The sequence below is a fragment of the Amphiprion ocellaris genome, chromosome 19 (assembly GCF_022539595.1).
Source record: "Amphiprion ocellaris isolate individual 3 ecotype Okinawa chromosome 19, ASM2253959v1, whole genome shotgun sequence".
In the NCBI taxonomy this organism is placed as follows: Eukaryota; Metazoa; Chordata; class Actinopteri; family Pomacentridae; genus Amphiprion; species Amphiprion ocellaris.
The window spans coordinates 22,918,602-22,934,839 of record NC_072784.1 but is presented as its reverse complement, the minus strand read 5'-3'; the positions used below and the strand labels follow the sequence as shown (position 1 = coordinate 22,934,839).

Below are 16,238 nucleotides of genomic sequence, written 5' to 3'. Positions count from 1 at the left end.
GCCCCAAATAAATTCAGTCCGGTTAAAAAAAACATTTTGACAACATTTATTAATAAACAACTGTTGATTTAACTGTACATCTTAAAATAAAGTGCAGAACTTGAAAAAATAATGACTGAACAACCTGAAACAACTTATATATATATATATATTTTTAAATACCTAATTCTGAAAAAAAATTGAACACTTTTATATTTTTTCCTGTCTCACTCCCTTAATATCCCTGCTGCTAAATGAGAGAACTGAGCAGTAGCTTATCCAGCCAGTGTTTTCAATCGTGATCTGAATGGTGTCAGGGTCGTTCTCAAACATATCTGCAGCTCATTGGTCAGTCTGGTACGATATTTAGTTTTGATTATGGTCATAGTTGAGAAAGCTGCCTCACAGCTGTACGTTTAGCCGAACATAGTCAGCATGTGCACAGGAATACTTTCTTCTCGGTGTCCTCCTCTCGTCTGTCCCTTGCCTCTCAACTGTTTTCTGAACGCAGAGCTTGCTTAGCGGCTACAATGCAGATACTCCATTGGCTGAGTAGCGTCACGTGGGGCGTCTGAACTCGTACGTAATTGGTCTGTGTGTTTCCTGATCTGATAACGAACGCCGTAAAACAAACAAACAAACAAAAAAAAACATAACCAACGCCGTAAACACTGGAAAAGCTGCGCGACCTGTGAAAGAAGCGACCTGTGAAATTCACAAATCCCGTTACAATTTGCTGATTACAGGTCCGGGGGAACCTGTTGACCAGCCCCTACTAGACACCGGCCCACCGGGACAGTGCCCGGTATGCCAGATGGCCACACCTGTACACAGGAGTGATGGTTGTCCTCTGTACCCCTATATGGATATTCCATTAAAAAACAGCCGTTTCCAGCTTGAATAGTCATTTACCACATTAACAATGTCTAGACTCTATTTCTGATGAACTTAATGTTATCTTCATTGAAAAAAAAATGCTTTTCTTCAAAAAATAAAGACATTTCTAAGTGACCCCAAACTTTTGAACAGTAATGTATGTATGTATGTATGTATGTATGTATGTATGTATGTATGTATGTATGTATGTGTCTGTATGCTGCTTAAGTGACTAAATCATGACATTAACAATTACCATAGTTTTACAAATTTTGATTAGAAACCTTTGCCACTTTGCCTAATCTGGAGTCTGTCCTTTCTGCCAGCCAACTGCATTAGGATGTCTTTATTTCACTAGGTAAATGCAGAAAATTGTTGTATAGGTTATGTGTGAAAAACATCCAGGTCTAATTTGGTGTTTTGAAGTATACAGAAAAGTGATGACGCTGCACAAATACTTTCTGCAGTAACAGCAAGTCAGTCTGAAAGTTCAGATTAAAGATGTTCACTGAAAACTTACTTCATACAAAGAAATGAGTACAGAAATACACAGAACATACTTTGGCATTTTATTGAACATGGAAAATATTACAAGAAGGAAAGTTACACTCATGTTTGTGCTTGATATGCAGTGTAACAACAAAATAATCAATTTAATACTGTTGTTGAACATTTGCCTTCAAAAAATTATGTATTTGATACATTTAACCTTCATACTAAACTTGAACAGACAGTATATAAAGAATATAATACAAACTGGTAAAAATATAGCAAAACGACTTAAAAGTCAAAATCAAAATCTATGTTCAGTGCATACTGTAGACTTAATAACTATACATCTCTATGAGATGTGATTTTATCTTGTTTGTTTAAATACAGTTATATAAATTGTTTAATCTTTGTAAGATTGATTTTGTCTATCTGGCATAACACTGTTCTGATACTCTAAATGTCACATTCCTATAGGTCCATCCTGTATGAGACCACCAAAGCAACTAGGGCAGGAGGGATGCATTTGGTGCTGAGATGGACAGATTTCCCTGCGTCCTCTGTGAACAAAGTTGCTGAGTTCAGCAAATCACTACACCTGCAGACTCTCCATGGTAGGTCACTGCAGAACTTGAGAAAATTTGTAGCATGTATTGTACACTAATGCAGAGCACAGAGGCCAAGTACTAGGTGAATACTGATGGTACAAAAGAAGTCACACATATATAGAACATTATGGATCCAAGAAAATAAATCCTTCACAACAACTGGGGTATGGGAGCATGTTGGATGTGGCAAAAAACCTTAACTCCTTATTTCTGTCTGCAGCTGAAAGGGGAAAGGTTTTCACACTGCAGAGCTGGAGACAAAGCGAATCCTCTGGGAGTAAACAAGATCAACAAAATATAAAACTAGATTGACATTAGTGAACACTGCCACCACCAGCTTACTATCCCAGGGGCATTCTCCACGTGGGCAGTCCTCAGGACGAGTAGTAGTGCCATATTTCTTATCAAAGCTGAAAATGGGCCAGATCAGTGCAGTACTGAGGTAGAGGATCACAGCAAAGAAGGTGTAGACAACCACAAACCGGTCAAATGGGAACCGAAGGGCAGAGGTTCTTCCGGAGACTGTCAATATGACCACTATCACAGTGACAGAGAAACACAGGCTGTACACTACTACACAGTACTGGGTGGCAATGTACTGGTTGTACTCACTGTCATTAGCCAGGGCCCCAAATATGATGCAAGCCACAAAACCCTGGATCACTTTGAGCAGACCAGACACGGTGGCCATGTAGCCCACCACCGCTCCTGGTTTGGCTCGCGTCAGGAACACTTCCACTCCATAAGGGAAGCAGCAGACACTGGAGCAGACGGTGACGGCAATGCGGTACATTTGGACCTCGCAGTCCTCATCAGGGCACTCTTCTTGAAGGAAGTAGACAGGGTAGACGACAGAGGCAGTGATATACATGAGCGTTGCCAGCATGGCAAAGGCCACAGTGAAGTTATCCCAGGAAATTGGCATACAAGTGTGGAGCCGTGTAATGTCCAAGGTGAACACAACCAGTGTGAGAGCAAAGCAGAAGCACCACACAAACATGCAGAAGATTCCATAGGTGGCACTGTAGCCTGCACTGTGGGACACAAGTGCCATTATAGTGCACCCAAGTAGTAGCTGGCACATTCGGGCTAAACCTAAAGGTGACAGCACAGCTTCTTTGTTGAGGTAGTGTCCTCCATGAGCATCCATGGTGAGCGCTGAAGCAGTTGTTTTTCTTGGTGAGATTCTTCACGTCCTGTTCTCTGTGTTGGTGTCCTTGCGGCCTGTTCTTCTCTTTCACACAGACCTCACCCTTTCCTCGGTTTCCTTTTATAGATGGTCCTTAATTACAAATGTCTGTGAGTTCTTTTTTGAGCTTGCTTTGTAATTACAGCTGTGTGCTTAAGATCGGGTTACATATATACACTGTTGTATAGAAGTTTGTGCAATAACTTATAATAATAACAGATATTTAGTTCTGTTATTACCTTAGACCTTAAGAATAATATATATATTTGATTAGTCTTGCCTTGGCTGCACAAGCCTGCAAATTATCCATATAGAGTCAAATTTCTGTGCATCTTATATAACTGGTATTCATCCATTTATTGTGTATTTAAAATATTTAATTTTCTCAAAGAATAACAATATGGTTCAGGTCTTACTCGAAACTGTAGTGTATGTCCTTCAAAATCTTGAAGTTTCCTTTTCCTCCTCTCTTTACTCATCAAGTTGTCCAGTGTATCAACAGTTCAGAGTAAAGTAAGGTCTTATCCAACATGCTTTCCTTTAAAAGTCATATCCAGAGATAAGTCTTCCAACAACGGCCCTCAGTACCAAAAAAGTGGCTAAGTTTGTTGTCCTACCAGTCAAGTTCCACTGCTCATTGACTCTGTCCTTATAATTTCATCATTGTTGGCCCTTAAGTGCCCATCAAAGTAACTCAAGCTGTCTCTTGCTGTTTGTCGTGCTGTGTCTGTCCTCTTTTTCCTCTCAGATTTGGTCTCTCACCCTGCTCCTCCTTTGTGTGTCAGTGCGCACTCGGTAGACTCCAAGGGGTGGCTGTTTAAATGAAAGTTTGTGCCGAGCCCAGACTTACAGGCCTTGCCAGCTCTATAAATAGGGGGTCTATATTCCACAGAGGGGTGGGATGCTACATGTGGCAGAGTGTGGGAGTCATATTTCTATGGAGCACCCAGAGAGGCTGAGTCAGAGCTCCCTCAGTAAGAAACTGGCATTTACACACAGTGTAATGACAGGGAGGAAGGCTAAGACTCCCATTAGAGACATAAATTACATACAGGTTGAGAGGGATGATTATACACGAGTGATGGCAGGTTTGACCTATGCTCATGAGAGGGAGGTGGAAATGGGTTGGTAGTTACTTAAAATACTTTAACCTGTGATATTTGTATGCTGCATTTTTTGATTTACAGAGTGCAAAGCAATTTTTACATAAAACCCTTATTTAAAACAGTTTTTTGAAGTTGTGTCAGATGACACACTGCAAGTTTTAAGCACTCTATATAACATTCTATTTAAATCTATGCCATGCTTTATTTTATAAATATTCCATTGTGAAAAAATATGTAAGGACTACATAAGTGAAATAAGGAAGGTGTGTATTTTAGTTGAAATGCCATAGCTCACTCATGACTACTTTTAGTAATTAGATTACCCTAACTGGGCTGCTGGAACTAATCTGCTGTAAACATCATATTTATCTAATAAATAACGTTACAATTAGGAATAGTCTATGTTCCCCGAAAGGAAAACTCATTGTTGACAGGTTTTCTGCATATGGGAATGAGATGCATTTTAGGAAATGTAGGTACAAGGCTGTCCATCATGACTCCAGTAATGTCATTGGAGTACAATACTAGAACAGTTTTTCTTTAAATATAGTTTTGGTTTGTTTAGACTCATCATGGGAAGTAGATGTCCTCCCACAACGAAGAGCGATCTGGTGTGATTTTGAGGAATAACGGATAATCTTACAGGGAACTCACCATATTTTGGCACTGTAGTTGTCATTATGCCACAAACTGAGATGGGTGCATGCTTAGATTTGGTGTGCAAAGATGACTGTAGCTCATCAGATAGTGTGGATTTATACAGGCATTCTTGATTCCTAAAACCCTTAGAATCATATGGATGTGTGATGGCATGGTTATTTTATTATTTATTCCCCAGTTCACGGTACTGACTCTGAAATGTTGTTCATTAACACTTTTCTTGAAGGTGATACATTTTTTTTTAATCTATCAGGTCAATCAGTCAAAAATTCTTACTCAAAAAAGTAACAAACTGAATGTTACCTATTCAACCAGCACCACTACTATTAATATTTATTATCATTATTATAATAATAATAACAAGACTGCACAAAAATATTTGCTTTGTCGTATATGTAATGTGTCTTTTCTTTTGTGTACAAAGACATGCAATCAACACAAAGAGTAAAACAGCAATGTATTTACAATTTACAAAGAATCACTTCTCTGTGAAAATACCACTTATAAATATGATTTACATAACAAAATAAATATGTAAAATGCCAATGTAGATTCAGTTTTTTTCTGTTAAAAATATGTTACAGAATAAACTTACAATTAGTAATACTTTTCCTTTTCTGGCGTGATGAGAAATAGAGGTCTTTTAAAAACATCATTTATAAAGACATCATTACATACAACATTGTCATTATATTAAAAAGTAATCTATGAAATATAAGAAGGGAGTTACAATAGTGAACACTTGAAAGAATCTATACAAATACTCAAAAATATATACAATACATATTTTTTGTCTCCCTTTAAATGTTCATTGCATTGATTTAAGGATTGCTGGACTACTGAGGTGACCTAACATGAACATGTACCCTTTGATCAGGTTTGAACAGTCCTCTGATTATGACGTGGCCTGTGAGAAAGAGGTATAGATTAGATATAATGGCACTGTGGTGTAAGTGCAGCCATTATATGTGCAGCTAAGTGTTTTCAGGTCCATTTTAGCACCGCAATTAGTTTCCAAACACAACAAAACTGGACATTAAGACATCTTCACAGCTGTCACAACTAAAAATTATGCCAGATTTCAACACTGTCAGGAACGTGAGTTATCTCTACAAGGACATTTGCTTTTGTCACATGATGATCACCACAGTAATACAAAGTGTAGAGCATTGTCAGACTGTCTCACTAGTTTTTGACTATTTCATTTTAACTACTTTCATTAGTAAAGAATTGTACCTTTAATTACAATGTTATTCCAACTGGCATATCTTTATCATACAAGTTGATTAAAGTATTGGCCTCAGCTGTCTGTCTCTACTAAGCTTGCTTTTGTTTTAGAGGTAAAGAGAAAAAGTTTCCTTCCTGGTCCAGTTTGTTTCTCCCCTTGTCATACTTCCTTGTTTCTGCCTTGATGTAGGTTATTTTGTGATGAGATGTCTGTCAAACCAATTATAAAAATAAAAAACAGTTTGGACAAAGTTGTACTTTATATACTCTATAGTGACTACTTAACAAAGACAGCATCCTTACATTACATCCCAACGTTGTGCCTATTTAAACAATGACTCAATATAATCTAGAGGATGAAAATAATAAAAACTAAACATCAATGAGCATCCTTAAAACTGGATTACATTCATGATATTTTTTTCTTTTACAAAGCAAAAGATAATTCAAATGGAGAGTAGCAGAGACTTATGCCTTGATGTGGTGGCATGTTGCTCCTGTATGTGTCACCAGTTGTGAGAAAAGGGACTGTGGAGCAAAAGCGAGATTTGCACTAAAGTAAACAGGAGGTCAGAGGGGATAAGATTTTAAGTAGAATGGATTGTGAAGTGGGATATGTAGTTAGAGGTATCAGGCATAGGTGACTGGCCAGAGAGACCAGCCAGCTCTGCTTGGCTTTAGCTTGGAGATACTGTGTGTATGTGTGTCCATTTAGCTGCCACTGCTGAGCATGCCCAGTAGCTTGCTGGGATCCATGCCCTGCTGCTGAGCCATCTTCTGCACATCAAAGCCCATGTGCATGAGGAACTGAATGACATTCATCTCTTGTCCTGTGAACTGGTCTCGGATGGTTGGACAGGTGGGGTTGCAGTGTGGCCACGGGCAGCTGTCAATCAGATGCACAGGGCAGCCTTTGGGTGGTGCCTTGTTGTTCCTGTTGTCATGGAGGCTGCGGTCCCAGCAGTGCAGTGCTCGGGGCAAGGAGGTGCCTTTAACCTGCACGTCAATCCAGTAGCTAGAACACAACACAAGAGGGCGCTGTCAGCTTACAGGTAGAAAGTCTCATATGCAAAGTTTCCTGATAAACTGAAAGGGAGCCTTAAATATTGAATCATACTCACTTTCTGGTGATAACTTCATGTGATAGACATGCTGGAGCGAACATAGCCCTGAAGAATAAGCAAAAAGCATAAAAAGTCTAAATCTGTGTAGTAATCTGACTTAAATATTTCTTATAAAATGCAGACTCATGGACTTACGGGACATCTTTTAGTGTGTTCCTCAGCTCAATGCCCAGGTTTTGGATGTAGCGCCACTGGCCTTCTTGGACAGGCTGCCCTGTTAGCTGGATGTTGTCCACTGTCAACTGGGCCTCATCAAATAGCCACTGGACCACAAACACAGGGCCTGTGCAGTGAGAATAGAGAAGAGTGATTTAAGATATAGTTCTACATGTTTTAGTGTAATCACAAATGTACCACACAGACAATTTGAACTTGTATAGATCACTTTAAATGTCAAAATTAATAAAGGAGATCCTAAACTCACTTTTTATTGATGGGAAGACTCGATATCCAAAGAAACAGTTCCACTCCTCTCCTTCATGGGCTTGTTTGCACTTCTCTGGTACCACTCCTCCCCAGTACCTGACAACCATGTTAAAGAGTACAGATAAGACATGATAATCTCTCCTGACTAAATTTCTGGCCTAGCTCACAAAATTACTTTTACAATTTCAATGTCATCTCATACTTGATGCCTCTTTTGATGGTCTCAGTAGGGGCACAGCTGACAGTGTCCACACAGTCAGTGCAGTGGTACTGCTTGTTGTCGAGGAACCAGCCAGAATCAGAAAGACCTCGCACTTGTATCCCAGTGTGCCCCAGTCCCTCCAGCAGCTCTGCTACACGATCCACATTTAGAAGAACCCCAGTACCACCCGCGCTGGACACAGAAATACTTATAAGTACACCTGCAAAAATGCTGTATGAACTAAAACCATGAACAAACGTTTTACATTTTACATGTTACCATACCTGCTTCCGGCTAATAAGAGGACCTTTGCATTGTCCAGCCCTTTGTTTAGCAGGTCCTTCAGAACCTCCTGAATAATCAGGGAGCCCATGAAGGCATAACCACCTGCACACAACAGAAAGAGAGAAAGGAACATTTATTTTTGAACTTTTTTTTTTTTTTAACTTATTTTGAGGACAGTGGAAAGAAGGGGAATGACACACAGCTCCGTGTCATGATTGTGGGTATTTAGTAACCTCTTACTTTGCTCTGTTTTGGCAGTAACGCCGCTCCACACGTCGCTGGAGCAGTATGGAATAAACCTGCACAACCAACATAAAGTCATCAGCTGTGGTTGAAAAATGAGCATCAACAAGCACAAAAACACAAGTCAACTTACACCATGTTGGCATTCCACCAGTGAGGGTTTTCCTCAGGCAATGGAGACAGGATCCCCGTGCCTGCAGAGACAGATCAACATGTATCATTAGCCATCCTGGCTCCCACAGACACATCCTCTACTTACTCATCATCATTACCACATGGATTACAGTTATTACAGCGCAATGAGAGAGGGAGGTGTCTCTGTTCCTATAGCAGCGGGCGCCAGGTAGCCCTACACCGTAGCAACATTATGACCGGGTGTCAGTCTTAATAACACTGTAAATGAGCACAGATACATCCGATCTTTTTATTTGTTGAGGTCTTTAACTGGGATCTGGGTATGTTTTTGACCTCGTGATCAGGATCTGCTACAGGTCACAGGTAGAGTAATGGCGGTGTTGATGGGAGTGAAGTGAAGTTTACAAACCAGCTGAGGCTGACCTGTTTTAGTTTGGGGCCACTTAGAGGAGCTCATCAGTCTCCTCATAGTCTCATATCGGCTGTCACAGTTCTCCTTGTTGAAGCAGTACCAGCCACCTGGAGACAGATGTACAAAGAACATAACATTAATAATGTCCTACATTAACTGTTTCCAATATTTCATCATTGTAATTTGGTCATGAAATGAGAAATATATGGAAAGAATTAAATGAACTAAATACCAACCTTCTAAGAATATCAACCACCGTCTGCTACCTCGAGATTCTTTTAGGTAGTACCTACAAGAAACAAAAAAATATATTTATAAAAAACATATAAAAAGAGTACATTATAAAAAGAGTACATTATAACAGGCATGTTTAAGGTGCATGCAGATGTTAAAAATATGTGAATTTGATTCTGATTTCTTTAAGGTTTATTTTTTACTGCCCAGATGACAGTATATCAACTCAACAATAGGAGGCAGTCTCATTTCACAACTTTGAAAGATAAAATAAGCTCTGAAAAGTAATACCCTCACTGTTTCTACATCAGTGATGGTATCCAGGCATAGAATATAAACACATGTGACATCATCCCTTTAACATAGACAAGAATGTCCTGTTAACTTTGTCGATTACAATCTCTAAAAGGTGACAGAAAACAGCTAAACAGAAATTCTGCCAACATAAATCAGTTGAGTACACAGAAGAGAACAATGAGGTTGTGTGTATATCCTGCACTTAGGAAACTGATATAGTGATCGAACAGGAGATAAACACCATCCTGTCCCCTATCCTGTTTGTACTGTAAATACCAGTAGATGGTATTCTTTGAGAATCAGTCGTATATCATGATCTTTTTATTCTGAGCTCATCATTCTTCCGTCTTTACGCATACCATGGATAAAATCAAGGCTTCTACCCAAAGAAATGATATAAGAGAAATAAGACAGCCATATTTTGCTTATGTAGACACATGCTCACGTAGGACCCACATGTGCCCAAGATAATAACCCTAAAAGCATCTGAACGCATAGAGGGTAAGATAAATTGAATCTGAGGTATTTATTGTGCCAGACTGTGACCTTAAAAAGAAGGTAGCATTTGCTTGAAAGTAAGAGATATGTGCCTGTCAGTCCAGAAGAGGGCAATGCTATCATGATTCTAACATGCTGCAGCATACAAAAGCTCTCTAAATGTGCTTTTCTGATGCTGATGCTGTTTTGTTGTATTTAATTCTTGAGTATCCACTCGATTTCCCCAATAAACTCAATACAAGAGATTGCCAAATACATTTCAGTGACTTTACAGAAAATAGACTTGGCTGAAGCTCGAACCTGCTTGCTCAGAGACTGAATCACACTTTGGCTGCATGTCATGTTTTATACTACTATTGCCAGTCACAGTCAGTGATGTAGGCTGAGGGCAGTGCACCACACTTCCAAACAACAACGTGAAGTCATTCTTGACAAGCTAAACAAGTCAAGAGGGAAAGGTGCTGTGTCAAACTACTCACTCTAACAAATGCAACTCCAGGAGATGAATCACACAGTTCAACCATTCAGGTTCAGTAAATGAATACTTTTTTTTTCCCCTTTTCATTACGCATCTATGTATGTATATGTAACCGTGATAATACCTCTCTGGAAAATATTGTTTGACTGGATGGATTAGCATCCTAACTGATAACAGCCACAGTGAATAAAAAGGCCATCTGCCAGTAACTGCTCCCTGTGCTCGTCCTTATGTTGCGTCTCTAGAGCTAAGAGCTTTACCTCGCTAACAGACAGTTCTTTCTACCCAGTACTTTGGAGTTTAACAGGAATTAGACAGGATTGTAAATTCATAAATTGACATATATCAAACCCCATTTCAGTTAAGTTGATCCAAAACCAAACTGCTCTCAGATGTTGACAATGACCATCATCAAAACTTCCTTATGTGGCATGGACAACATTTAAAGATTTTAAAAGGCTGTTTATTAACTGCAAATGATAATACTGATGAATTTACAACATGCTTACTATATTTCATGCTTTCCGGTGTGGGCGCAGTTCAGTATGAAACAGCTTGTGCAATATTTGAAAACCTGCCAGGCAGAATAATATGGTGACAGTTTGAGACACAAGTGAAAAGACTTTCATGTGAAGGATGTGTATGTGAGAAATTACACCTTTTACTGTACTTATCAGTATTATTTGTACAAACCCTTGCAACCATTTTTAAAAAACAGTCTATATGCCTGAGCAGTGGTTATGTATAACACATTAGGAGAGGCCAGATCTGTCTGATGCTTATATTCTTTGAGCGCCATGGCTTATTCAGCAGAGAAGTCATGAGAGCTCTTTTGTTTCCAAACGGATTTCTGCTTAACAGCAACGTCAACAGTGGAGATCATTGCACACAGATGCAGTTATCTATGATTTATCCCACACGTGACATACCAAAAACATCAAATACAAAAAAACAACTTTAAATTAACAGGGCTATTGACACAAAACTGTATATTCTACAGCTGCCCAGTAAAACAAAACCCCTGTAAAATTACATCTCAACGGTTTAAGCTCTGTGTACAGTCATCAGAGAGACAGACGGACAGAAAGAGATGGGCGGGGGTCTGCAAACTAAATCTAAACTTTCTGCAGAGCAAATCCTGCATTCTAATTTGAAGCAAAGGAAATGAAGCATAGGCCGTGTGGCTATCCGCAAATTTCACGCTTCGCTGACGCAAAGCAGCTGTCTATCTTATCCCGACTGAGCCATAGTCTGTATAAGGACATTGCTTTGTTTTGATTTTCTATCATTTATCGTGTTTTATTTCTATATCGGTCACCTTTTCCAACGTTTAAATAGTTAATAATCGAAAATGAAACTGGGACGTTTGCAATTTAAACATCGCGAAAATTGAGAAACCCTTTTGAGACCCTTTTGTTCTCAGGCCAGATACATGTGAGTTACTTCGGGTAGCAAGGTGACCATCAGGACGGGATGTGCCTTGCCTAAAGTACTCTTTAAGCAAAATAACAGTTCCTGCTTGCTCCAGGACGCACAGCTGACCCTGCTTTGACCTGCCGGTGATCCGCTCACCAGGGAGCCACACTTTATCACTCTGAGTGTTTATTCTCAGTCGGTACATACCCAGCGGGACTTCCGTCGTTGCAGGTGACGGATGTATTCTCCAAAAAGTTCAGCCTCATGTCGTAGTCAAGCTTTTGCGCCGAGCACGGGTACAGGGACTGCGCCAGGTTCTTCACTTGAGTCATGAAGTCATTCATGTTCTCCTCCACCGCGGTGAAATCCAGAGGGAAGCTCTCCGTTGTATCACCCCGGTCCGCTCGGTATGTGGGAGGAGGTGGTGCGCGTCGTGGTTGTGGGTTGCGGCCACCACGGAACCTCCGTGCGCAAAGAGCTCCGGACTGCATCAGCACCAGCAGCAGCACTGATGAAACCATTCTGATCGCTGTCATCGTCAGACGTCCTTTCCTCTCTAAATCTTGTCAGTTGGATACAGAAAATGATACTGATCGAGCTGGAAAACGAATGGGGATTACTGACGAGTGTAGAGACAATTACTCTCAGCTCCCACACGCGCAAATTTTATATCAACGAAAATCAAAAGTCCTCTGCATTCAATCACAGTCATCCGTTTAAATTTCTGGATATATTTCAAACTTTTCTCATCCTTTGCTCAGCAATCCTGTACAACTCTAGCGCTTCTGGATCAAGCGCACAAGCTTGAACGACAACAGTGGTGCCATGCTCTTGTATTTTATTCAAACTTTCCCCCCTTGGGTGTCTGCCCAGCCAATCGCAGGAGCGGGGCAGGACTCGGGGCATGATCAAGCGTGGCAGACTACCCCTCTTTTTAATTTATAGAGGGAAAAAAATGTCCATGCGTTGGTTCTTTTGATCCGCAATGTTTTATTTGATGTGGTGGCTTTTATTGGCCTTGAAATGCCCATTTCCTATTCCACCACAAATTTATGAAGTGAGAATACGCATCTTGTTACACACTTGCCTGAAAAGCAAGTGGGAAAAAACAAAACAAGATCGGTGCAGAGTTCCAACAATATTTGGGTAAGAAAGGGGAGAGTTTATTTGTTTTTTAAAGACTTTACCTGGATAATTATTATCGTTATTTTTAGTTTATTGACTTGTGACAGCAATGTCACAAAAACTAAGCTTAATGTGTTAGTTTGTGATATTTTTGTATCTGTAAAAGTAATGTAAAAACAAGTTAATTGTCCAGAGAGAATCAACTATTATCACTATTCCCTCTTCAAAAATGTATACCCCTTTATAAGAATTCAATTCCAGTTCTAACTAGTTTTTCACGTTTTCTTTAGGTTCGGAAAAAAGGACTTGGACACTTTTAAAAAAAAAAAAAACAAAACAAAACAAAAAAAACCATCCAGACTGGGCCTCTAAAGATCAAAGCAACCATCACTCTTTCTCCCTCCTTTTCGCCTCCTCCCTCCCACTTCAGGCTTCCAAACTTTCCTGCTCTACTGTATATTTTAAGTCGAGCAGAGCATCCTGATGGGAAGCCAGCTTCTTAACACAGGAATGCTTCGTTATGGTTGAGGTAGGCTTCTCTCGAACAACCTCTCATTTTAAGGACACATTTGCCTTAAAATGAGAGGTTAAAGTGTAGCCCACAGGGCAAAAGCAATCATTCGACAAGGTAACACTTCATGATGGTAGTTTGATGACTGTTGTCTTTGATTTGAGCTCATTCTCACTGTGTGAAACAGACTGACACTTTAGTTCAGTTTTAAAGGACTGGACAAACATTGCAGGAAGTTCTGAAGTCAAATGGTACTCATGCGCACTTTTGCGTGAGAGTGTTGCTGTGCTTACAACTGTACTGACGTAAACCTCAGCCTCGAATAGATTATTGATTAATGCCTTATTAGTGCTGTATTGACAAGATTAGAGAGATTGTGAAGATTGGATGCCTTCATATTTAACTGAGCCATGCTTCCTCAGACATCACGGCAAATTTTAAGATAATCTTTATAACTGTGACTGGCAACCCATAAGGACATACTCACTGAAATGTAAAATCAACATTTAAATTTAGTTTGGCAAATGCTGTCATTCAGATCACTTATCAGGGTAAAGTTGATCTGACTTCTTTTTCCCTTTTCATAAATAGATTTACCTTGAAATTTTCACTTTTTCAAGACAATAATTACTCCCGAAAAATGTGATAAAGTTTGAAAATGTTGATAGAAAGTCAGTCAGACTAGTCAATTTTTGAGAAGTCAGTTGTACACACCACAAAAAGATCATCATCAGTGTAAAACAGCTCTATGTCCTCTGAGAAAAAAACCTTCCCAATGACTGTTACCCCATGGTTAATCAGTGTGCATAAAGGATGTCAAACTGTTTTGAACCAGGTAGATGGATATGAAGTCACCAGCAGGACTGATGGTATTCATTGGGAACTTCAAACAGATGCTTGTATAGATTAAAACATGTGGTAGGGCCCAGGAGGAGAGGCTCTGTCACAGATTGAGTCTAGTCACTTTGACCCATACCTCCCTGTTTTATCACACGTCATCCTCAAAAATGTAACCCTTAAATCACTCGCAGATGGACGCTGGCCTCTGACACACTCACTACCATGAAGAGATGCCCTGACGTTGAAACATCCTCTGACCGTAGAAGTGTGAGGTGCAGATGCTGGTGAAATCTAAATGTATAGATTCCTATAGAGAACATGAATGATTCTGTTTTACATTGACCTAACAGTATGAGGCTGCAGACCCACTTAGAAGCACTTTTTAGCCCTGCTACTGTTGGCGCACAGTGGTTTGTTCTCCACCGTGCACCTTGTTTGAACTTCAATCACTAAGCCTTTCTGGCTTTCACTTGTAATTCTCTCTCCCCCTTTTTCTTTGCCTCCCATCCTCCCTGTGTAGCATATACACAAATTTAACTATGCAAGTCTGAATGGATTAATCCTAGAATTAGGTCATTTGAAAATGACCCAGCTGTTCTGATGGCAGTCCCTCAGAAGTGCCCCCGTAGCCCCCACCCCAATTCCAGGCCTCCTGTGAAAGTCAAAGCTTGTCTTTCATCTCCGATCAGTTGCATGTGCCCTCACAGATCCACAGGTTTTATTGCTTAAGTCTGGGCTGGCAGCATTGATCATGTGACCATTGCCTGCCTGGCGTTTAGACACATCACAGCCCTGTGAGCCGTCTCTGTCTACGCGGCCTGCCACTTCTGCTCACATATCCTCGTCGTTCATCTTCCCATGTCTGTTAATTTTGATTTGCACATGCTGTTGTTGAGGGTCCATCCGTGATCATCAAATCCTGCTAGTTGGAACTGTTAGGTCAGGTTACATCAAAGAGATCAGGAGGGATCAGCCTCTTGAAAGGGACAGGCTCTGGCTCACATCATCAGAAACAGGTGGAGGTCCTCATTGCAAGAACAAAAGAGAGATCACCATCTATAAAACTTTTATATTTCATAGAAGAGTTTCTTTAAATTCCTTTAAATTGCCACCCTCTCCCACACAGAGAGGGCAAACTGCATAGCAACATGCAGCATAAAATACAGTATACGATGGCAGGTTAGGGATTGTGGGACTCAACCGCAGGACTGAATCCCATGAAGGTCACAACAGCAAAGCTTCGCACTTTGTGGTATTATGCCACAAAGTGTTGAAGTCTGGAAATCTGCTAAAAGCCAGGCCAGCAAGGGAATTTGAAATGTATGGGATACAAGTCAGGTTTTAGGAATTAGTTGAAAGCTGGTTGAAGCCTTCAGAGGTTTTGTGTATATTGTATTAATGATTTGTGATCTCTCCCGTTGCAAACATTTCTCTGCCATTTTTATATACTAGATTTTGACATTTTGTGTATTCCTTTTTACTGAAAAAGCAACATTTGAGTAGATGTTATTTTTGCATGTATATATGCATACCAAATCTTATTGGGCATCTGTGGGATGTGCCAGGATAAGTCTGATATAGGTAGGGCCCACCCTGCAACCCACAGTACTGACAGAATTCAGTGCCACCATCCCGGTGCCACAGGACATCCCTAGAAGTCCTTCGTCCAGGAGGAGTTTTAGCAGCATAAAACACAATATTAGGCAGATGATGGTCATAATGTTATGCCTGATCGGTGTATATATATATATATATATATATATATATATATATATATATATATATATATATATATATATATATATTTCTGCTTGAAGTAATTCATTGACAGTTTGATTTACAAGTTGATAGTGACAGTAATGTTTGAGAGCTTTGGGG

General features: G+C 40.0%; 2 protein-coding genes across 2 annotated transcripts; both read right to left on the bottom strand.

The window, feature by feature from the left end:
- Window positions 1-1,401: 1,401 nt before the first annotated feature.
- On the bottom strand, window positions 1,402-3,967 carry LOC111579438 (myeloid-associated differentiation marker-like protein 2). The gene has a single exon (XM_023286737.3). It carries the CDS (start codon window positions 3,100-3,102, stop codon window positions 2,191-2,193), a length of 912 nt encoding a protein of 303 aa, XP_023142505.1. The 5' UTR covers window positions 3,103-3,967; the 3' UTR covers window positions 1,402-2,190.
- A 1,318-nt stretch (window positions 3,968-5,285) lies between these two features.
- Window positions 5,286-12,708, bottom strand: notum1a (notum, palmitoleoyl-protein carboxylesterase a). The gene is made up of 11 exons (XM_023286739.3): window positions 12,092-12,708; window positions 9,198-9,250; window positions 8,973-9,068; window positions 8,548-8,608; window positions 8,412-8,470; window positions 8,171-8,273; window positions 7,887-8,078; window positions 7,683-7,780; window positions 7,394-7,541; window positions 7,256-7,303; window positions 5,286-7,149 (listed from the first exon to the last, which is right to left on the bottom strand). Exons 1-11 carry the CDS (start codon window positions 12,418-12,420, stop codon window positions 6,846-6,848), a joined length of 1,491 nt encoding a protein of 496 aa, XP_023142507.1. The 5' UTR covers window positions 12,421-12,708; the 3' UTR covers window positions 5,286-6,845.
- Window positions 12,709-16,238: the final 3,530 nt, after the last annotated feature.